The sequence below is a fragment of the Planococcus citri genome, chromosome 4 (genome assembly GCF_950023065.1).
Source record: "Planococcus citri chromosome 4, ihPlaCitr1.1, whole genome shotgun sequence".
In the NCBI taxonomy this organism is placed as follows: Eukaryota; Metazoa; Arthropoda; class Insecta; order Hemiptera; family Pseudococcidae; genus Planococcus; species Planococcus citri.
In genome coordinates this window covers 54,387,991-54,411,691 of record NC_088680.1, presented here as the reverse complement: position 1 = coordinate 54,411,691, position 23,701 = coordinate 54,387,991, and the positions used below count along the sequence as shown (strand labels likewise).

The following is a 23,701-nucleotide window of genomic DNA, read 5'->3' as shown; positions in this document are numbered from 1 at the left end:
TCATCACCAGTTCACCAGGTTGGTGTAATCGTAAATCTCCTCGTTTATCATTGAACTTTTGTTCTTCTTGTTGTCGTTTTAATTTACGTTTTTCTGTGTTTAGATTGATTAGTGCTTGATGATCTGTCATCTCATCAATCCTTGAATCGTCAAAATCATCTGTATATACAGCTTTACGAGCCAACTGATCAGCTATGCAATTTCCGTAGTCGGTCTGTCTTGCATACGTATGGTGGAGTTGGAAATGTTCAAATTGTATCTTTAATGCTACGATTTCTTCAAATAATTCTTTATGATACACAGGTTTGTTTGACGAATTTTTCCATTGATTAGCTTTCCATTTATTGTATTCTGTGTTGATTGCAGTAGTAAGGTATTGCGAATCCGAAAATATCAATAATTTGGTGACTTTATTACGTAACATTATTTCCATAGCAGTTTTCAGTGCTATTAATTCGGCTAAGTTATTCGTGTTGATGTATTTTTCGTGATTGATTCTTTCAGATACGTTTTTAGTACCTTCTGGATGCCAGCAGATTCCGATGCCGGCTACTGCGTCTTCGCTTCCGTTATCAGCGCAAGCTCCATCTACAAAAATCCACACATATCCATCGCTGGCAATGTATACATCATTTAGCATATCTAATGGTGTTTCCATAAGCTCAGCACTGGTTACCGAAGGTAAAATCTTTTCTTTAATTTTACGTCTGGTAGCTTTTAATTCAAATTTGGCATTGATGGGTACATAATTTACAGGTAGGCCGGTTTCAAATTCTGGTAATTGCCACAATTCATCTGGGATTATTTCAACTTCATTTGGACGATGATTAATTTCATTTTCGATGGTTTTGATATGTTGATGCCAACCATGGTGAGTGTAAGCTCCATCACTATCAAGGTTGATTTTTACTCGAAGATGTTCTCCAATTAATCTCATCGTTCTTTCTACAATATTCGATTGAGGATTATATGGAGTTGATTTTCCATTTTGTATACGATAACGTTTGAGTAACTTCTTCCAGATATTGTTCTTGAACTGTACTGCATTATCAGTGTTTACTTTTCGTATTTTATGTCCTAACGTAATGATTTCTTCAATAACTTCTTCCATGGTATCGGCTACTGCTTTTTGTTTAATACTAATTAGTAACCGTAACCATATTTTTCCAGAGAAAACATCCTTGGCTACGAATACGTATTTTGGTTCATCTGACTCGTTGGCAATAGGACCTAATAAATCAACTGATAAGACGTCTGCTAGTCGATATGCGTTAACGTAAGCAAATTCAATTGGTTTCTTCATACCGTAATTCTTATTTGCTTTACAGTATAAACATGCACTAGTAAGGTAACGTACGTAATGTTTTGAGTTCGCAGAATAGTACATTCGTCGGAATAGAGTGTCCAGTTTATTCGCACCTACATGTCCAAATACTTCGTGTAGATGTGTCATCGTATCAGTAAAAAGTTCATCAGGGAGAACTGGAACTACTGTTTCATCTTTGTTATTGAACATCAAGATTTCTTTGCCGTTTTGAGTATGTATTGAGAATCGCATAGCTAATCTTTTCTTAGCTTCTAAATCACGTTGGTTTAATCTTTCATCAGGGACTTTTAATCGATACGTTATTCCTTTGCAAGTTTTGTCCTTCTTTTGGAATTGATCGATTTTACGTAAGCTTGATATGAGACGTTCTCTGATTTTATCTCCAACATTTTGTTCGATGGATACTAAATTGGCAAAGTTGCAGTAATTTAACGTAATTTCCGGAGCTTGAATTCCAAACCAGCGTTTATGTTTCTTACGTAAGTCGTAAATCAAATTGTAACAGTTTAGTTGTGTAATCCAAATGGCCGCTTTTCGGTGTATTTCGGCCATTACTTCAAAATTGGCTACGATTGATTTTAAGTCACTTCTTACATGTATTGTTCTTCCATGTAGCCACAGTTGGAGTTTGCGAATTGTTTTTGTCAAATTATACATCTCACGTTCGATTAACGTATACGATTTCTGGTGTTCCTTAAAGCTGAAGCTTGTAAACATAACGATCTCGTCTTGACCTTCTACAGTTTGGTATAATACTGCATTCATCGCATCAGATGACGTGTAAGTGTCTAGGTATAGATCGTATCCTTTTCTAGGTGAAATTAAAACAAAGTCCTTGATGTATTCTGCTCTCAATTTTTCAAAAGCTTCTTCTTGATCAGGTCCCCAGACGAATACTTCCCCTTTTTCGGTTAGTTTGTAAAGATTACGTAAAATTTGCTGATAGCAAGGAATGAAACGCCTGTAGAGTCCTGTTAATCCAATTAGTTCTAGTACTTCGTTGGCATTTTTTAACTCAAATTTACCGGTCTTTTTGTTTGTATGTTTTTCGACATACTCTAAAAATTTCAATATTTTCTTCGATTGTTTCTTGATGATGCCTGGTTCCAAATCAAATCCTAGATGATCCGTTGTTCTTCTGAAAAATCTGGATTTGGTGGCATTTAGTTTGAGTCCATTCTTACGTAATATCTCAAAGACTTCAACCATTAATTCCAACATCTCCTCGAAGGTATCTGCACGAAGTAAGATATCGTCGACGTACTTGGTTATACCCTTTCTGTCTGGAATGATATCATTAACAAGATTTACGAACAACGCAGAAGATATTTTTAGACCGTATGGGAGTCTTATGAATTGATATACTCTACCATCGATTTGGAATGCGCAGTATTTACGAAAATGTTCCTCAAGTACTATTTGCCAAAATCCAGCAACAAAATCTAATGTGCTGAAAAATTTGGCTTCCGCATATTCCGTTATAATACGATCCAAAAGGCCTGCTTCGTTGTAATTTTCATTTAAAATTGGGTTGAGATCCACCGGATTTAAACAAATCCTCATTTCACCGTTCTTTTTGATATTGATTACGATAGGGTTGATATATCTCGAGTTGGAAGGTTCTATTACGTCAATTGCTAGCATAATTTGAATCTCCCGTTTAACAGCTTCCATCATTTTTTTCGAGGGATTGTATTTTCCACATTTATAAATGATTTCTTTTTCGGGTATGTTAAATTCCAATTTTTCCTTTTTTCCTTTGAAACGACCTGGAAATTTACTGAAAATGTCTTTAAATGGAGCTAAAATATTGTACGCATGATCCGCTTGTTGAAGAGTGATTCGGTTCTCAGATACAGCTTCATCTAAGTCAGCTCGTAATCGATTGAGATAAATTTCTGGACCTGTATCAGTAACACCCTCAGGCAGCTTATAATATTTTCGTAACGTATTGGCTCTATTCAATAGCATGTAAGTATCTGGAAGATAAGATTGTTGAATTGATACATGATTTAATTTCAATTTCGTAACGTATTCTTCTGGTTTTAGAAAAGGTATTGAATCAATATCATGTTTTGGTGTAGGCTGGCAGTAAGCTACTCCTTCGTGTATTCTAGGATCAATCCCGAGTTGAATCATCGTTTGCATTCCAATTAAGAATACTTGATTACAATTTTTCATCACGTAAAAGGGAATTTTCAAGGTGTGTTTGCCAAATCGTATGGTTGGTACCAATGCGTAATGAGCAGTTTCTACGATTTGTTCATTTGCTAATACACAACTCACTGGTTCAGATAATGGAATGTAATCCATATCTTCGGAGTGATTTTCCATCAAATACTTAGCCGTTTCTTCAGAGATTACGTTAGGGGTTGCCCCAGTGTCGAGCTGTGCGGGATAACTACCTTTCCCAATGCCTACACTGACTACTGTTGTTTTGATCTCTACTTCGGTTCGGTTTAGTTGAGATAACACGGATTGATCATTTTGAGCACCTTTTTGGGTAATATTTAGAATATAATTGATGTTCGAATTGCGGTAATCTAACGTGTGTTCATTATGATTTTTCCATGGAATTTCTCCATCACCTTTTCTAACGCTGCGATAGTCGTGAATTGTAAAGTTACTCGTGCGGTGAATGAATGATGATAACAGATCTTTAGAATCAACGGTATGGTAATCCAATTTTTTACGATGTCTGCTTAGGGCTACTATTACGTGGGATAAACTTTCATAAACAGGATTGCGTTGTTTATTGAGGCGTACGATAATAACGTGATCATTTTGTTTACCTTGATACTCGTGTATCGTATTGACTTTGAACTTTCTATTTTCCAATATAGCTTTTTCGTGTTGCGTAAAAACAAGATATTGTGCCCCAGAGACCCGTGGAATAGTGTCTACTGAGTAGTAATCGAAGATTTCCATCTCAGAATGAACCACAGATGTTGAATACATGCCGCCATCGTATAAATCGGTGAGTAATTTAGCTGTAGTAAGTGTACATCGGTAAGATGTTGATAGATGTTCTTTTTCATCAATTAATTGATTGGGTATTAATTGGTACTGTGTTTTCCTCAAAGGTGAACGGTTAATGTATTTAATTTGACGATCATCTCCTATCAACACCGCGCGTTTAGCTCGTGACTTCATCATAGCGAATAAAACTGCACCGTAATGAACTAGTAAAGCTTCATCTATGAAGATACGTTTGTATTGATAATCATTCCCATGCATTAAATATGAGTCAATAGTTCGATAATTACGTAAAAGCTCGACATCATCTATTGATAGTCCCCATTTCTTAGCTAATCGGTTACGGAAATCGATAGCAGCTTCTTTAGTTGGAAATAGTACTAAGTCGGATCCATCGTGGAGTATTTTGCTCAATATGTACGTCGTTTTGCCACAACCTGCTACTCCTTGAACTAATTTGGTGTAAGGTAATTCAAAGTCGTTGATATTGATATTTTTACACTTAAGATACAGGTCATAATCACTTAGAACTCTTGATTCTTTCGTTACGATTAAAGTTTCAGAAGCTGGTACTCGTTTGTTATCTTCAAGATCTTTCGATTTAATGAAACGTTTCCCGTCGTGCTTGTATTTGTGGTCGATTACGTTAGAAGATGGTACGTGTGTGAAGAAACCGTCGGAGTTATCGTAGATACCAATTTCCAGATCATCAATGTCGACTAATTTTTCGATATTATCTTCATCAGTATTTATGATCTTGTTATGGATTCGTTTTGCGTTAAGATGAGCTGTTTTATACGTGTGGTACCAAATTGCTAATTGTTCACGTGTTGCATTGACAATGTAATCAGATTCATACTCGGGTTCTGGTATAGGTGGCCGGAAATCAATAGTGAAAGCGTTTACTGGTAAATCAAACGTTGGATCGTAATTATTAGGTTTTGAATAATCGTATTCCTTAGGTCTATTGGCTTCAAATAACTCATTGTAGATGGTTCTGTCTTTTTCAGAAGTATTCGTGGATTTGGGACGAATAATCACCGGACTGGAATCAGAAGCTACATCTGTGAAAACTTCTTTCAATTTCCCGTTCAGTTGTTGTACTGGATAGAATATACCGGCATTGTTTTTGAAGAATTTTGTGATATCAGGCTTTACGTTACCATGCATATCTTCATCAACGATATAATTGCCATCAATGTAGGGATCTGGATTAACTGATGTGAAAATTAATGAAGTTTCGAAAATGACCCGTACATTACGTAACTTTGATAAAGCAGAAAATAACTTCTGAAATGCATGCCATCGTGTGGTTTGTACATGATGCAAGTTGTTCTTTGGTGGTAAAACTAATGGAAATAGAACAATAATATCTTGGAATTTCTTATCGATGAGAGTAGCCATTAATTGATCTGAGAGTTTAGCAAATTGACTGAAATCCACGAATTTGCTATTTAATTCGCGTTGACCAAATGAAATAATAGCATGTTTTTTATTATATTTGTTGTTCTTGATTTGGTGTAGTAAATCGCGAATTGCAATGTCGTTACGTAAAATCGAAGAAGACGTAATATCGCATTCGGCTATTTCAGATAATTTTTGTGCTAAAGAATCCCCGAAAAACTCGTATTCCGAAAATGGGAATTCTTTTTTCTTACGTAATGTATTATTTATTCTTGATCGTTGTTCCCCGTCCCCTCCTCTGCGTCGGAGGAGTCGGAGTCTTCCCCGTTTTTTGAACTTTCATCATTTTGGTGTTGTTGGAAATCGTCTCCGTCATTTTGTGTTTGAGAGGATGACGGCTGGGAGATTTCCGTGTGATTAACTTGTGTTCGAAACGGTTGAGCACCAGAATTTCCTGCCGCTGATTGATTGGATGCCCCAGTGGTGTTCTGATTAGGTTTGGAGTTGGATTGTAAACCTTTGCCGAATTTATTGAATTTCTTGTTTTTCTTAACAGGCAGAATTGGGGTAGATTGGTATAGTAACGAATTGGGTTGTCGTAACGATGTAGGTAACTGTCGAATAGTTAGATCTCGGATACGTTTTTCGAATGCTACTCTATTGCAAGTGATTTCAAGACCAAAATGATGTTGCATATTGTTAGGTACAACTGAATGTAGGGTAGAAATAAGATCGTCATCGGTCATATTAGTATCTCCAAGGATAGTGTACCATTTTAGAAAATCTAGAGCCCAGCTCTTAGTTGAATCGGTAGCTAAATTGATCGTACGGAAATGTGCTTTTGCACATTCGTGTTGTTGTTGATTCCACATAGTTAAAATGAATGATGTACGATGATTGTAATAAAAAGAAAATGATCTTTTGAGTGAATCTTTCCAGTTGATGGCAGCCTCACTAATTAAAAGTTCGTTGAAAAATTCAATATATTGAGAGTTGGATGCACCTTTATTACACATTTGTTGTTCAAATTTGAGGACAAAGGAAATTACTTCAAATAAGTTGGTGTTGGTCAACCTGTGTCTGTTGTCGAAAATATTCTTTGATTTCAATTTGTAATTGTTTTTCTCTGCAATATCTAAGTCATAACTTAACTGCCGTTGCCTGGGATTGGCATCAGGTGTCTTCATGAGATGATTCGTTCCAAGTTGGAATTCCACAATTTGTTCTTCTCCATTCGATTTTTTATAAATTAATCCCGAATTATTAATCATACTTTCCATAACTTCCTTGGTCTGAGCTAACCTTCCACTTTCCTTAAGAATTTCAATACCTGGTGGAGTTTGATCTTGAGTTGAATCAACCACATTGTTGACGGTGTTAACGTTATTAGGAGTTGATACATTCGTAGCAGTTGGTATAACGTTTGACGTAACGTTAGATGTTGTAGCGTTTGATGGAATCGTATGATTGTATACTGGTGGCGGTTGTGGGTACATAATTGCTGGAATTGTGGGATTGGTAGTTTGAGGTTGTGGAGTAGTCGGTGGTGGATTAGGTATACCATTTGAGGTAAATAATGGGACTGGACTAATCTCATTGAAACGTCTAATCATGGGTTGTAGGACCTCATAAGTGTCAGATGCAGCATCTAACAAATCTTCGCACATAGGTCTGATTTCTGCCATTTCGTCCGTAGCAGCAAGGCCCAATCTCATACCACTTAATGCTACATGGTTAATGTGTTGTGTTTGTTTATATGATTCGTGGAATAAATTCTTTATTGTACGGGTATCTTTGATCATGGCTTCGCGAAAGTATAGAAATCCTCTTTCGATTTGGGTAGATAGTCTCTTATATACATCTTTAATATCCTCTCTAGTGTCTGACAACTCCTTTTCAAGAGAACGTATCCGTAATTGCATATCCTCAGTAGATTTGATACGATCCTCATTGCATTCTAATGACCATTTGATATGATCTTGTAGCTCAGTATTCTCGGTTGGGGTCGGAACCGTTATTTCAACGCCATCAAATCCCATTGAATGGTCAAGAGCATCAAAATTATAAACTCGACGTACTGCCTGGCCTTCTCTTCTAGGAGGATCTAAAATAGCAGCTATTGATAAATTTTTGTTGGAGACATCCTTGCCTATGTTTTCACACGCAGCCCTATTATCAAAATCACACCACTGCAGAGTTTGCTCAAGTGTAAAAGCACTTTCTTCTCTTTCCTCTTGATCGGAAATATTAGGTGGTGTAGCAGTGTGTTGCTGCTGAGGAGGTTGGTATTGAGGAGGTTGACTCTGTGGGCGTCTATTCATAGATTCGTGTAACTCTTCTAGTAAACTATTATGTGCACGACTGGTACGAGATTGTTCTTCATTATTACGTAAGTTTAGAACTTTAGAAACGTTTTTTCCTATTTTATACCCTCGAGCTGATACAAACCTCGCACAAGCTTTCGTAACTGGAAGATCTATAGTTTGATTGACGGCTTTCAGATCTTCTCGATACTTTGTAAAGTTACGTGATTTAGGATGAAAGCGATGGCCCTGACCATTCACTATACGTTGATTGGTTGGTTGAGGTTGAGTGGCTTGGTCGGTACTTGTATTCTGCCCCTGAGTACTCGAACTCGTTTGTATATTTTGAGTTGAGGTACCAGGTTGAGAAACAACTGGGTTCGGAATCACAGTAGTATTGCCAGTTTGGTTGCTATTTGAGTGAATCGAATTATTGGCTTGACTCGGAGTTTGACTTGGAGGATTAGATTGAACAGTGCCTCGAGCTGGCTGGACCGACTGAGAATTACCTTGAGGAGGAGCCATGTATTGGATCGGTTGAGGTGGACCATAAACCATAGATTGATTCGGAAAGTAGAAACCGGGAGTTCCATATGGTATCGGAGGTTGACCATTCGGAGGCATAATCTGAGTGGAACTCGCAAAGTATTGAGGATGAGGCCACTGAGTCACGTTTGGATTGAAAACTTGAGGTTGAACATAGTATCCAGACTGGTTTGGATTGACTGGAACGTTACCTTGGTTTTGACCATTGGATTGTCCGTTGACATTTCCCACGTTATTAGATTGGTTGGAATCCATTTCAATAATTGAACCGTTTGACTGGAACTGGAATTGAACTGGAACGCAATTAATTACGCAAGAGACACAAAGTATCTGTAACAAAACTAACGAAAAATGTAAGTTTGGAAGTATAACGAAAGCAAATGCTAAGTTACGCAAAGTGAAACGATATTGAGAACTTCTTCATACGAGAGAAATAGACATAATGATTCGAATATTGTATCGATTGCTCGGAGCTCCGTTGAAAGTGAGAGATAAATTATCTCGGAGGTGGGGATTATAGGCCAGAGTACAATGCCTGTAGAGTTAGTATTTTCCCATAAAAACTTGAACACAATTTCTATTGTATTAAATTCAGCAAAAATCACGTTTCTCCGTTATCATGGTAACATGTTTGAACGTAATTCGTTGTAACAATGCTGAATACTCGAATGTAATCGCCGACTCGTAGGTAAGTACCTACTTCGCGTTGTTGAACACATTGAAATAATGTAATGTCAAAATCCCCATCTATTTATAGGTCGAAAATGTTCGTGCAGTAAAGTGCAAATAGAACTTGTATTTTACTGCCATATCACTGCTTGATAAATAGGTAATGAACTCGCATTCCTATCTTCTCGAAACATGAACTTTTCTCGAACTGATGAAATAACTGGTTCATTTTCCATTACGTAAAAATACATATGAAATAAATGGGGACCATAAATGATACCATATTTCCATCCATTGACTGCTGGATCAAATCCTTACGTAAATGACTTCTTTATGGTGATTTATGGTCCAAGAATCTTATTGAATAACATCTTATGAACTAAACACACACAAGTGAAAAGTAGGTATGGGTGTAGAAGTTGACCTTGGTTGATGGTATTTGGTCCTTGGATCTTCGTGATTTCTATGGAAATTTTATGGCATTTATGGCACTCGTGCCCCACGTTGGGCGCCAAATGTAAAGACTGTATTTACTTTTTATTTGCACCTGCGGTGCTAATGTCTTACATGGTCTAACTTCACCCTAACAACCTAGTTAGACCTATACCTAGTGCTACGCACAGATAGGCACTGGCGATTTACCGCCTCGTATACCTACTCTTCGGAGATAAATATGAGATGAGAAATTATACACATAGAATAATATAAATGAATACTCGGACGACTATAACGTTACATTAGCTTTATTGGTTATTAAGCATTATATGTAAATAGTCTGATAATATTACGTAAATAGAATTACGATTTGATTTAAAGGAAGCGAGTACATGTATTCGCAAATGTGTGTTAAACACCACCCAGGGACAAGGGCATTCATGCCGGATAGGGCAGGTCCAGTATGAATGACTCTAAAAAGAGAATTTAGAGATGCTGCAGTTCATCTCTTGAGTAACCACGATCCGATCCGATAGTCCATTACGTAAAAGATATTCCATATCCCAGTAATTATAAGGTGGAAAGTACGTGCTCCATACGTCGAACGTACTGATAGGGCTCCGCACCTCGACCTATCTATCGAATGGAAACTAAGCTCTCGCTTAGTGAGTCCGTGATTGACTGAAGTTGTGATCGGATAACGTGAAACACTTCACTAACGCGAACTAAACCGCTAGATAGCGTGGTTACACAAGAGAATTGAGCGAAAGGTAGAAGGAGAACAATTTTCCCTCACCTAAGCGACGGAAAATGGCGCAATTCCTCCCTTTACAATTTATTGAAATAAATCAAGATAAACGCTAATCAATTTGGGAAACCCTTCTGTTATTCCTTTTTGGCTTCCATAAAATGCAACTGACACAATTCAGTTCAAGCTATGTTGGACGGACAATACTGCAATTCAAATGAACCCCAATAATTGGTATTTCAACGACATTCAATGGGAATGTTTTAGAAATATTTACATCAATATTGCATAGACATTTCCTGGTGATATATCGGTGACATTCTGTGACATTAAAAAATGTCACTGGGCCCTTCTGAGTGATGTCTGTGAGACCATTTTGCTGGGTACATTTTATATCACCAGTTAATCTCAGAGACATCACACAGTGATATTACATATCTCCGCGGTGATATTATGTGATGTCACTGTGACATTTCAATGCTTACTGGGGCTGTCCAACCTGTGTAGCGGGGACTAGGGACTCCAGTTACCCACCTAAGTGAGGAACTTTATGCACAGGGGGAGGCTACACTGGTTCTTCTATGAAGAACAGCGCTCTCTGATTTATGATATCGTCACATGGTAGCAGAGCGTGGTTCATGTGACGATATCATAAATTATACAAAATAAACGCACACGTGACTCAAAATCAATTAAAATCGTCATCTTTAATTCAGTATAAAAAACATCATTATTAATTATTACAACGTGATCGATCTTCCTCAAAACTATCTCTACATTAAAATATCGATAGATGGCGCTATTCGCCCTACTCATAACTAGACGCTCAGCAGAAACTGACAGTAGGTCAGGTATCGCGTACACTGGTATAACCATCTATGCATGTGCACTACTTACCAATAAAGCATAACACTATACTTGTATGTCTTGTCAAATACTATCAACTGACAATACTGGCAACTCCATCGAAAAATGGTGTTTTAGCCTCCTAGCGGCCTAGGGTGAAACTAAATCATACCACAACTACCCCAAGCATCTGATTTGCTTATTTGAATTTCGCGGACGCGCGAGATTCAAACCAATTATAAACTAACCAATCAGAGCATTTTTGATAAGAGTTAGTTTTTACCCAGGCCGTTCAGATCGCGCTATTACTGCGACAAAAACGCTCAATGTATTTTAAATGGAGTTGCCAGTATTGTCAGTTGATAGTATTTGGTCTTGTGGTTTATTGGGGTAGTTTCACTTTGTGGAGTTCTATCATAAGGCGTAGCCCAGGTGAAACCTGTCGATTTGAAGAAATTCGGTTGACTTTTGAAAACTTTACTTTATTTTATTTTACAATTTAGGTCTCTCCAACAGTTGAAAGCCAATTACACGAGAGACCGCTTATACAGGGTGCCCAGAAATATCGAGTACCCCTAAAAAAGTTTTCTACTAAAAAACAGTTTTTCAGTTTTCTTTTTTTTTTTTTTAGTTTTATCTTTTAGCTATAAATGGTCTCTCCTGTAATTGGCCTATGCTGTTGGAGAGACCTAAATTGTAAAATAAATAAATAAATAAATAAATAAATACTTTGGTTGGTCACAGTGAATGAAAATAATGATAACACATGATTGGTTGTTGGACTGGAGAGATAACATTCCACCAATCATATGTATCTATTTCACGTTGCCAACCTATATTTTTAATGAAAAAACTTTCTTAGGGGTACTCAATATTTCTGGGCACCCTGTAGCTAGGGGGGGATAAAAATCAATTACCTATAACCTATAAAAATCAAGTCAAAATTTCAAAAATTTCTTTTTGATAGGTACCTATTTCGTTAGACCTTTTTTTTTAAAAAAAATTTAGAATTCTAAAAATCAAGTCAACTTAAACAAAAGACACATCCACAATTCAAAACTTTTCTTACAGGGGAAAATTAACACCCATTTTTCATTTTTTTTTTTTTTTTGAGTTAAATTTGACCAAGTTTGATGAAGAAATACGTGACTATTTATCACACTTAGGAGAGAAAATTCTCTTCTTGAAAATTGGAAAATTAAAAAATCGTTAGAAAAAATGGGCGTTTGAATGATTGTTTCAATGAAACACGAGAGAAGCTTTCATTTTGTACTGAAACAATAACTCAAACGCAGATTTTTTCAATTGTTACCTATTCAATTTTTCAATTTTTACTTGGGGAAATTTGTTTCCCATTTTGGCTTAACAAAACATAACCGTATCAAAACCCTTATTCTTGGACATCCTGTGTACACATAACTTGATACAATTGTACATAAAAAAATACCTACACAAATGGTTTTAAAAAAACACACATTTTTGGTACATTTCTAAAAAATAATTTACAGTAAGTATACGTTCAATAAAACTAATCAGATGAAACAATTAAAAAAATAGCGTACAAACTAAATTATAAGACATTTAAAAAAATGAATGAACACGAACTTCCATGAGTGTAAAACATGAGGTAGGATATAAATAATGTGTGTAGTCACAACCGAAGAGAGAAAAAGGAACACGAACACCCAATGATTGAAAAAGCAAAATAATATAAGACAAGCTTGAAAAAAAAGTAATGTAAAAAATAAGTTATGAAAAAAATAACTATAAACATTAGAAATTGAGAAAATACTGTAGATACCCTGCTTTGTGTAAGAATATAACTTACAGTAATAATAATTTAAGTAATTCATTTCATGTAGTACATTTAAAATCTACAAATCCTGGAAGGAAAAACAAAATAATAATAGATAAGAACACAAAGAATTATCAAAATATAAAAACTGATTAAAAATAAATAGAGTAACTCGAGTCGTAACCGCTAATATTAAAAAACTTGATACACTATACTCGTACAAGGAATTTTTTGTGGGACACATGCTGGTGAGCAGTTCCTCTAAAGTAAATTTTGAAAATATCGAAAAGTTGCCATAAGATCTAGCTTAAGAGAATTAATCTACATACCTATTAAAAAGGAAACTTTTTTTAAAAAAATGAACTAGGTAATTTACAAATATTAACCATAGAAAAGGTCAGAAAAATAAAAATATGAACAAATTTTCAATCAAGTAGAGCTATACACAACCAAACTGTTAAAAAGGAACAATAAAAACGAAAAGCATGCCAAATATAAAATACGAATGTATCATTCACGAGATCATTGAGTAGATAAAATAAATTTAGGTGGGCAGTGAGCATTTATCCCCATGTAAAAAATAACATAGCTCGAACCTTTACCTATCGGTCTTACAATGCATCTAGGAATAAGAAACCTACATACTTAATTTCAGATAAGGTACAAAATTGATTTACATTCTGCATTCACTTTCCCTCGTTAATAAACAAAAACGATCAAAAATCAGTCCGAGGCCATTCGGCGATGCACTAAATTGAGTAAAACGCTTTATCGACATGAAAACGAGAGTTGTCTCGTTCGTTTAAAATCGTAATAAATTCGTTTATCTATGAGCGTTCGTCTGTTGAATGTTCCATAAACATAATGAATTTTACTCGATGTACAAGATACCTATTACTGTAATCGAATTATAGCTGAAGGCAACTTTACCACATGATGAAAAGTAATACTTCGTAACAGTATCCCCTGCTCCTTCTAGACTTCGTTATTAAGAAAGTCGAAAGCACTATGAAAAAAAAATTTCGTCCGAGAGAATTTAAAAATTTTAGTTATAATCAGGGTAGGTTTAGGTATCATAATTTTGTACACTGCGGCATGAAATTCGAACGAAATAATGATCGTTTATTTTCACCGAAATCTTCAGTAATTAATGACTAATGAGGAGCAATTAAAATCATTTGTTTCGACATCGCAAAACTAGGTAGTTATAAATATGTAAATTGAAAACGACGATTACTCAACGTGAACTTATTTTGTATTGCTGGCAAATGTGGTAAAAAAAAATTATCATCGTGAGATTTTTTTTGAGTGTTGAAAGGTGATATCATTATTTTTCTGACACGATGTTCGTTATTAAAGGACGAATTAAAATACTTATTAAAATTTGAAATGAAAATTAATCTGTAGGAAAGACATTTTTTCAAAATCAACACCAAGTAGGTACCTATCTACTTGTAATTTTAAACTTTGATTCATTTGAATAGGCGCATAGTTATGTGTTATGTGAACCACACCTCAAATTTGCACACCAAATAAGGCCTTAATTCCAATCCTCTCGTTGGGTTAATTTAAGTGAGCTCTAGTCATGACAATTGTAAACTTGAGAAGGAAGGAAGAGCGACTGGGAAGTTGATCTTCAAAATGGCAAATCGAAACTCTCTAAGGGCATATTTGAATTACATTCTGAAGTTTTTAACTGAATAATGATTTTTTGAATATTTTCCTTCCCACTTTGAGCAGACTTAGGACTGTCTACACAATATACTACCTAATGTGTAGGTGTGGTTAAAAATAATAAGAATTCTAGTCTTTTTGACAGTAAAATTGAAACTGGATGTGGCTATCTTCGGGAAGGAAGGCAAATCAACGATGTAGACTGTGCGCACATCTCTCGCTCAGTACGAAGTACATACAAACATATTCGATAATTATTATTCGCTTTACAGCTTCAGAATGCAATTCAGATATTATCTAGGTACCTTCTTAATAAATCAGGGACTTACTCGGATCAACTTATCATCCAAGTTTTCTAAGAGGAAATTAAGTTTTTCATAAGAGGGAGGCCCTATCCTAAGTTGTTGTAGGTACATATATGGCTCATAAAATGAAAAAAATTATAAAAATTAGGTAATGTGAAAATCTACCCCCCCCCCCTTTCATTGCTCTAAACCCCTGAAATTTTGAAGTTTTTGCATAAATAGTCAGGCAAATTGATCTTAGTTTAAACTTTTCTGCAATATCTCAAACATACTAATAAGTATTTCTAATTGAAATAATTATAGCATGAAATAGTTAGGTGCTTGCCTCAAAATCGCCTTCTTCTTCAATTAGAACTTTTTAGCTCTAAAAACCAAGTTGTTTTTTTTACGTGGATGTAAATCTGGTTCATAACATTTGGTGGAAAAATTGTTAAAATTAGGTACTCAATTGAGAAAAACTACAGCAAAATACACAAAAAAAAAATAAAAATAAATTTTTCTGAATAGTCTTCCACTCGAAGTACGAGGGTCCTCAAGTGGAGTTACTTTTTAAAAAGTGGTTCATTATCCACTTAATCTTGGATTTTTTCCAGTGCCAACCCCACTAAAATAAGTAAAAAAATATAAATTTTGAAAAATTGATCAAAATGATCGCAAAAGTGTTTGAAAATTTGAAAATTAAGGAGTTAATATTCAACACCTTAAACTTAATGTCAATAATGGGAAATTTTTCAAACTTTTTTCCCAACCATTTTGGTAGTATGATGAAATTAAGACTAGGTACCAATAACTGATCCACCAATCAGGGAAATTTTTCCAATATTTTAAAATTGCTAGGATTCATAAAAAAAATTGGCATTATCAAATTTTGAATAAGGAATCCCATATATGTACCTACTATTACCTAGATGCAACCAATTTTTAACTCAGATAATAATATTATTCGTTTCGTTTTGACTTATTTTCAATGGCCCCAAAGAAGAAAATTGTTTCGTTTCTTCTTCGTCCCATAATTTCACTTCAGTAAAACTCAGCATCGCCACAGAACCTGCATCATTGTTGTATCTTAATAAAATGTCGTTTTCATCTTCGCTATCGTCACTTGACATCGAAAACTCGGATGTACGGCTCAAATTTGACGCATTGGGATACAATTTTTTCTGCGAAATTTAAAATCATGACGTAAGTAAATAGATAGGTGTGTGAATTATAATTAAATGTGCGTAGGTATAGTTTATGCGAGGCTGGTACGAGAATGTGAAAAATTCATCGATAGTGGTAATAGGAAATACGAATAATTATTAGGTATTACTTACAGCACAATACTAAGTATTTTTATAAATCATACTTTACTCACTTCGCTCTTCATCAGTAAATCATGCAAAGTTTTAACTAAATCTGAGAAAACTGGTCGGTCGTTCGGGTCATAGCTCCAACAATTCCGCATGATGAGGTACCTATACGTAGATTGAAATATGTATAATACATTGGAAAATTATATTTTAAATAAGTACGTAGAAAAATTATATTGTCATATTATTTTGTGGAGTTAATGAAATATGATGAAATACCATGACTGACGTACATTAAATAGATATTTCAATCATTGAAAGCAAATAATTAATTAGCGTCACATTATCTTTATACAATATTACTCAACTTATTTAAACGTAATACATATTTTCCTTGACGTAATCATTAATATGTAGATCACATATTCGCCCAATTTCAAAAAAAGTAGGTATGATAAACTTTCAAAATTAAAAATTTACAAATTCAGATTATTACCTACTTACTAACTCGTATTTTGAGAACCTCAAAATTTGATCAATAAGTTAGGGTAATGGGAAGTATGAAACATGGAAATCTGTTGGAAACAATAGAACGACTCGAAACCAACCTAGCTGATTCTAGTTTTCTACATCAACTTGATAAAATTTTGATTTACTTATCCATGAAAACGGTTCAAATTTTAGTTTTTAAAATCTCATCAAAAATTGAGAAGTGAGATTCAGAATTTGAAATCGGTTAAATTTGGTGTAAGAGAGAGATATTTTTGGATGCTTTTTCGATTTTTTTTTTGTTTGGTACCTACGAGAGCTAAGTGGAATATCTCCCTTACTTATGCACCAGAAATTACATTAAAACTTACACTTCCATTGAGCACTCCGGAGGTTTTTCCATACGATTCCCACTACGCAAGTAATCGAACAAATTATTTGTGCTATCAATCGAAGGATATGGCACACCGCCCATGGTCATTATTTCCCACATAAGTACACCAAAAGACCAACTGAAAAAAAAAACATACATTAAGATTTGAATTGAGGGATGAATTTATCTTTCATGAGATAGATATGTAGATGCAATGATTACAATCAACGAGATTGTTTGACGAAATACCCAACTAAATATGGGTAGGAGATGCCTACTTTATACTTACACATCGGATTTCGAAGTATATCTTTTATGAAATAATGATTCAGGAGCCATCCATTTCAAGGGTAATTTACTATCTTCAACTTTCTTGTAGTATTCTTTCTCGCGAATGTCTCTGGCTAAACCAAAATCAGCTATTTTCATTGTGTAGTCTTCCGTCACAAGAATATTTCGGGCAGCCAGATCTCGATGAACACACTACAAATGAATGATATTTTCTTTTATGGATGAAAGTATCAAAAAATGAAACGTTCAGGTATCAACGTGCTCAGAAATATCAATATCGAAAACCCTCGGAACAATTTGTATTAAAAGGTAGGTATAAGATTGCTCACAGTGAATAGAGTAGGCATATTTCTGAGCACTCAGATGAAATTTTTTCTTGCACAGGTAAGCAGATTTACTCATAGCATAGCGTTGAAGGATATGCTAAAGACTCGGTTAAGAAAAAAGAGAGAGAAATCTCTTTGTAGGCTGTTGAAAAAATTACAGTAATGCGAAATGACTTTCCTTTATAAGTATTTAGGCATTTGAGCTTTATTCTACCTAGAGAGAAATTGGAGCAGCTGAGATTCAAATTCATCATCATCCACATCATAATCAAGATTTTATTCGCTCAAGACTGTTCAGTGTTCTAAACCTGCGCGGGAGAATTCTATTTAAAAATAAACTATTCCTTTACGAGCAGCACTATCTATAACCCTGCATTGCTAATCAAATGAATGCAAGTTCTATGAGTTCAGCGAGATCTGTTGGTACTTGAAACAAATACAGCTTTTTCAATTCTCTCAACAGATGGCAGCTTTTATCAAAATACCTATACATACTTCCATTTATCATTTAAGTACAAAACATCATCTTCACTGTGGGATGGTTTTTTTTTGTAGGTATAGGTACACTATTTTTTCAAATCAATGTTTTTTGGTCAGTTTTTTGAACTGAAAGGATGAAAATTGTTTTTAGGGTAGATTTAATGAAAACAAGCCATCAGCTATACATATTTGCTGATTGCAAGATAGTTTTTGCATTTGCTTTCACCATATTGGTTGATGGTTGCATTGGTTGCTAAGTTTGCTTTTAAATATCAACCTTGAAGCTGATTTTTCATTTCTTGATCTTTTTTTATAATTTATAGGTAAGTAAGTATGTAGAACGTAGGTACCTAGACCTGCTACTTTTATTAAAATTAAGTTGAATAAATTTCTTGTAAATTAGAACATTCAAATTCAACTAAATGATTTCCAAAAAGGGTCCTGTTTTCAAGGGTTGTACATCTCCCTGCTTGAGATTGAGATTCTGCGTAGTGCGTTGACCTCGGTCATTGCCATTCAAATCCAAGACTTCTTTAAGGATTCCATTGTAAGGTAAAAACATTGCAAATCACTCATTTTGGGGTAAATTTGTGTTTTAAAAATATCTTCATACCGAATATGTATAAGATAGGTACGCATCAAGTACCTACCTAACTGCGCCAAAACATTGGAAAATACAATATAATTCCAGAAACTGAATAGTCCGGCATATGACAATAGGAGTAATTGCACCCCCCCCCCCCGCCGATCCTCCGGGACAACTTTTTTCTTAAAGGGGACATCCTAAGGAAAATTTTAAAGCAAACTTGCCCAAAAAAAGTTGGCCTTACTTACGAAATGGCGGCCATTTTGATCGACAGGTCAGCCGAAATCGCAGATTTTGCGTTTCAACATAGGACTTGCACGAAATTTTTCAAACTTTACAAAGGTAGATCGAAAGATCATGCAAAAATTTATCACCTGTCAAAATTTCAAGTGCTAAAGTGCGTTTTTCGATTTTTGGTGAATTTTTGAAAATCGAATTTAGGCCAAAAATGAGGGAAAAAATCAAAATTTTACCAAATTGACCAAAAAAGCTGAAATTTGGGATATACCCTATTTTCGACATGCCAAATCGATTGAAAACGGCTTCAACCCGTTTTGAGCAGTTCTGGTGCCTCCAGCAGATTTATGCAACTTGAAATTCCCACAAAATTCCATCAAATTGGAGTTGTAAAGCTAAAATTTATTCTAAAAACTAATTTCAATACGCTACGAAGTACTGCAGATGAATTTCAAGTCGTTTTGGAGCCTCCAGCGACTTTTTGAAAATTCCTAAAGCCTCCAGAAGATTTTTGAATCCTTTAAATTTTCACAAAATTTCATCAAAATGAAGATGGAAAGCTGAAATTCACTCTACACTCCAATTTTAACACCCTCTGAAGACGACTTCAGGTGGGTTCAAGTCATTTGAGGGCCTCCAGCGACTTTTTTGAAAATTACTGGAGCCTTCAGCAGATTTTTGAAACTTTAAATTTTCACAAAATTTCATCAAATGGTGATGGAAAGCTGAAATTTACTATACACTCTAATTTTAAGACCCTTTGAAGGCGACTTCAGGTAGGTTCAAGACATTTTAGAGCCTCCAGCGACTTTTTTGAAAATTACTGGAGCCTCCAGTAGATTTTTGAAACTTGAAATTTCCCCAACATTAATTTATCAAATGGAGTTGGCAAGCTGAAATTTACTTCGCAGACTACATAGTGGTTTCAAATGGTTTTTGAAGTTTCCATGCGCTACTTTTAGGAAACAATTTTCCAAAAAAACGTCATAAAACCTTTCAAAAAATCGCTTGAGGCTCCAAAACGACTTGAAATTCACCAGCAGTCCACTTCGTAGCGTATTGAAATTAGTTTTCAGAATGAATTTCAACTCTCCACCTCAGTTTGATGAAATTTTGGGGAAATTTCTAGTTTCAAAAATCTACTGGAGGCTCCAGTAATTTTCAAAAAAGTCGCTGGAAGCTCTAAAATGACTTGAACCTACCTGAAGTCGTCTTCAGAGGATGTTAAAATAGGAATGTAGAGTAAATTTCAGTTTTCCATCTTCATTGATGAAATTTTGTGAAAATTTAAATTTTCAAAAATCTGCTGGAGGCTTTAGGAATTTTCACAAAAACGCTGGAGGCTCCAAAACGACTTGAAATTCACCTGCAGTACTTCGTAGCGTATTGAAATTAGTTTTTAGAATAAATTTTAGCTTTACAACTCCAATTTGATGGAATTTTGAGGGAATTTCAAGTTTCAAAAATCAGCTGGAGGCGCCAGAACTGCTCAAAACGGGTTGAAACCGTTTTCAATCGATTTGGCATGTCGAAAATAGGGTATATCCCAAATTTCAGCTTTCTTGGTCAGTTTGGTAAAATTTTGATTTTTTCCCTCATTTTTGGCCTAAACTGAATTTTCAAAAATTCACCAAAAATCGAAAAACGCACTTTAGCACTTGAAATTTTGACAGGTGATGAATTTTTGCATGATCTTTCGATCTACTTTTGTAAAGTTTGAAAAATTTCGTGCAAGTCCTATGTTGAATCGCAAAATCTGCGATTTCGGCTTTCCTGTCAATCAAAATGGCCGCCATTTTGTAAGTAAGGCCAACTTTTTTTTGGGCAAGTTTGCTTTAAAATTTTCCTTAGGATGTCCCCTTTAAGAAAAAAGTTGTCCCGGAGGATCGGCGGGGGGGGGGTGCAATTAATCCTATTGTCATATGCCGGACTAGAAGTGAAAAATATCATAGAATAGTAAATTATAATCGTGTGAATTTTTTGAGATTATTATCAATTCCAAAAACTTGATAAATTTAATATTTCTATTTTTTTTCCCGCAAATTATTGAAATTTCATCTAATTTGTAACTCAATAAAATTTTGAGGAAAAAAATAATCAAATGAATAAAATGATGGATTGATGGATCAATAATCTGAATAAGACCACGTCAAATTAATTTTACATTAAAATTGACGTCGTCTGGCGATTTCACAGTATTTGATTATTTAATAGTTATTCCATGCTGTGAAACATTGGGTGTCAGAAACCAAATCAGCTGTTTATCTCAATTATAGTCATCAATTCATCATAGGTACCTCTACCTACGTAGACAATACATTTTTTTTGCTTCTAATCAGGTCCTTTTGTGGAAGTCCCGGGAAATCATGAGTATCAGTATCAGTTTTCAACCAGAAGTGATGTGTATGAAAAAAAATGCTCTGAATAGTTATTCATTGATTAGAAATGATTTCTGTAACATTTTGAAATGGTTACATACGTAGGTACCTGGGTATTAATGATAAGTTGGAAATACCATTGATTACAACAATATACTTAACATTCAATTTTATGACGATTTTTCCATAATCTCGTTAAAATGGTGATCACAGTTGATCTCCTGGGAGAAAAGCTATTGCATATGATTCAATCAGGTCATCCCATTACGTCTGATCAGGTTTCTGAACAGATCTACCTACATAATTTGATCCATAAAACGTCCAGATCTGGTTAGATCCAATCAACAATCCCCAGATTGAATTTGGCCAGGTCTGATTAGATCTGAGGAATGTCTGGATCTGATCAGACATGTCCAGATCCAATCCTTATTTTCCTTGAGCTGGCTTTTTTCCCCATTTAGCATCACTGTTAGTTATAAATAAGTAGGTAATCTGGTCTAACATCTGAACAAATCAGGAATATATTTAAGCCCAACAAATACAATGCATAAAAGGTACTTACTTTTTTGGAAGCTAAAAACTCCATTCCTTTAGCTACTTCGTAGGCAAACCTAATCAAACGATCTTCCCCAGGGTTGCTTCGTGCATAACTCGAATCAAGTGAAATTAATTGACAGTTGTAGGTTCTGAGGTAATTCAGCAAATTCCCATTAGCAGCATATTCTGTGATTACTCGTACAACTCCACCAACAGTGCAACTTCCCAATAGGTGGAGAACGTTTTCATGTTTGCCGATCATTTTCATAATCTCCATTTCAGTAATTAAATCTTGCAAATCAGCATCCGAATGTTCCGCTGATGGAAACAGAATTGAAAAACACAACCATGTAGTAAATTGTAGCAATTATTACTTATGAAAGGCTCACAATAATTTTTAGGTGATGAAAACTGGTGATGGTAACCTTTCAACGTTTTAACAGCAACAACAGTGGTGACATTTGTTTTCAAGATACCATGTGCTTTTGCTTTGAAAACTTGCCCAAATTCTCCGCTACCAATTATTTCACCGAGTTCCAAATTGTTCAAAGGAAAATCATAATCTTCATCGGGTGGTATTTCATAAACTATTGTTGAAAATGAACCTTTCCTGATGGCGTGTGTTTCAGGATAGTCATCCAGTGCACGAGTAACCATGCGCTCTTCTATTTTTACTCTGGGAAAATCCTATGAGGAAGAAAATGTGAGAGTTAGATAGGTAAGTGAGTAAACACTCGATCATAATGTAAGTAGGTAAGGTACCTAGCTACATGTGTTACAAAAAATGTATTTGGGTAGTTGTGCACAACTTACTAAAATGTCATTTCCTCTGTTGTGTTTTTCAATTATAATTTTTTTGATTACACATTGTGTTAAAACTGTTGCTTTGGCCATTTCCATCTCGAGCATTTCTTCTTTTCTTCATTAGCAAAAATGAAAATAATCGATCAATGAGTTCATTGTTTTTTGATTAAGATAAGTATAAAAATAAATACAGATTTAATTGAAAAAGATAGGTAGAGAAGGATGAATTCTGCATACTTTTTGAATTTGTAGCAAATACATATTACAATAGTGGCAGCACCCAATGAGAACAGAACCAAAGTCCCAATAACTGTCAATAGAGTTTTATTTTCTTCATACCACGTAGCTAAAAACAGAAATATTCTAAGTACCTAGGTATTTGTACAAAAACCTATCTGAAAATGGTAAGTCAACCTAAAAGCAGAAATAAAGAAATACATATACCAAGTGAATTAGATGACAGTTGAAATACTTACGATCAATGACGGTTAAATAAGCGCTTGCATCGGCGTCTTGCGACTCCTGATCCAGAACGCGACATGAATACCAACCTTCATCCTCCAAAGATACATTAGAAAAATGCAATTCTTCAGTAACATGTCCCATCTTTGAAACGACAAAATGAAATTTCAAATACTCGTATGCTATGAATAGTTTTCTTTTTATCCATTTTCAACTTCTTAATTAACTTAGTGTTAGGTCAAGCTGTATGTTAGTTTTGGATGAGCGTTCATAACTCTTCTGGTGTGGAGGGTATGACGTGAGGACCGCGGTTACTCGCCTTAGCGTTCAGCGAAAGCTCACATGTCAGCCAAGCGTAAATGAATTTCCACAATAGCAAAATATCGTCAAATAAAAACTTACGTCTTGCATATCATCC

At 35.0% G+C, this 23,701-nt stretch overlaps 1 protein-coding gene and 1 long non-coding RNA gene across 2 annotated transcripts; both read right to left on the bottom strand.

Moving 5' to 3' along the window:
• Positions 1 to 11,102: 11,102 nt before the first annotated feature.
• LOC135843298 (fibroblast growth factor receptor homolog 1-like) lies at positions 11,103 to 17,315 on the bottom strand. Its single transcript, XM_065361130.1, has 3 exons — positions 17,181 to 17,315; positions 16,386 to 16,485; positions 11,103 to 16,188 (listed from the first exon to the last, which is right to left on the bottom strand). The coding sequence occupies exons 1-3, from the start codon at positions 17,300 to 17,302 to the stop codon at positions 15,955 to 15,957; spliced, it is 456 nt and encodes a 151-aa protein (XP_065217202.1). The 5' UTR covers positions 17,303 to 17,315; the 3' UTR covers positions 11,103 to 15,954.
• Positions 17,316 to 22,048: 4,733 nt separating this feature from the next.
• On the bottom strand, positions 22,049 to 23,161 carry LOC135843299 (uncharacterized). The gene is made up of 3 exons (XR_010558298.1): positions 22,831 to 23,161; positions 22,443 to 22,704; positions 22,049 to 22,335 (listed from the first exon to the last, which is right to left on the bottom strand). It is a non-coding gene; the product is annotated as an uncharacterized LOC135843299 (long non-coding RNA).
• Between the last annotated feature and the right edge of the window lie 540 nt (positions 23,162 to 23,701).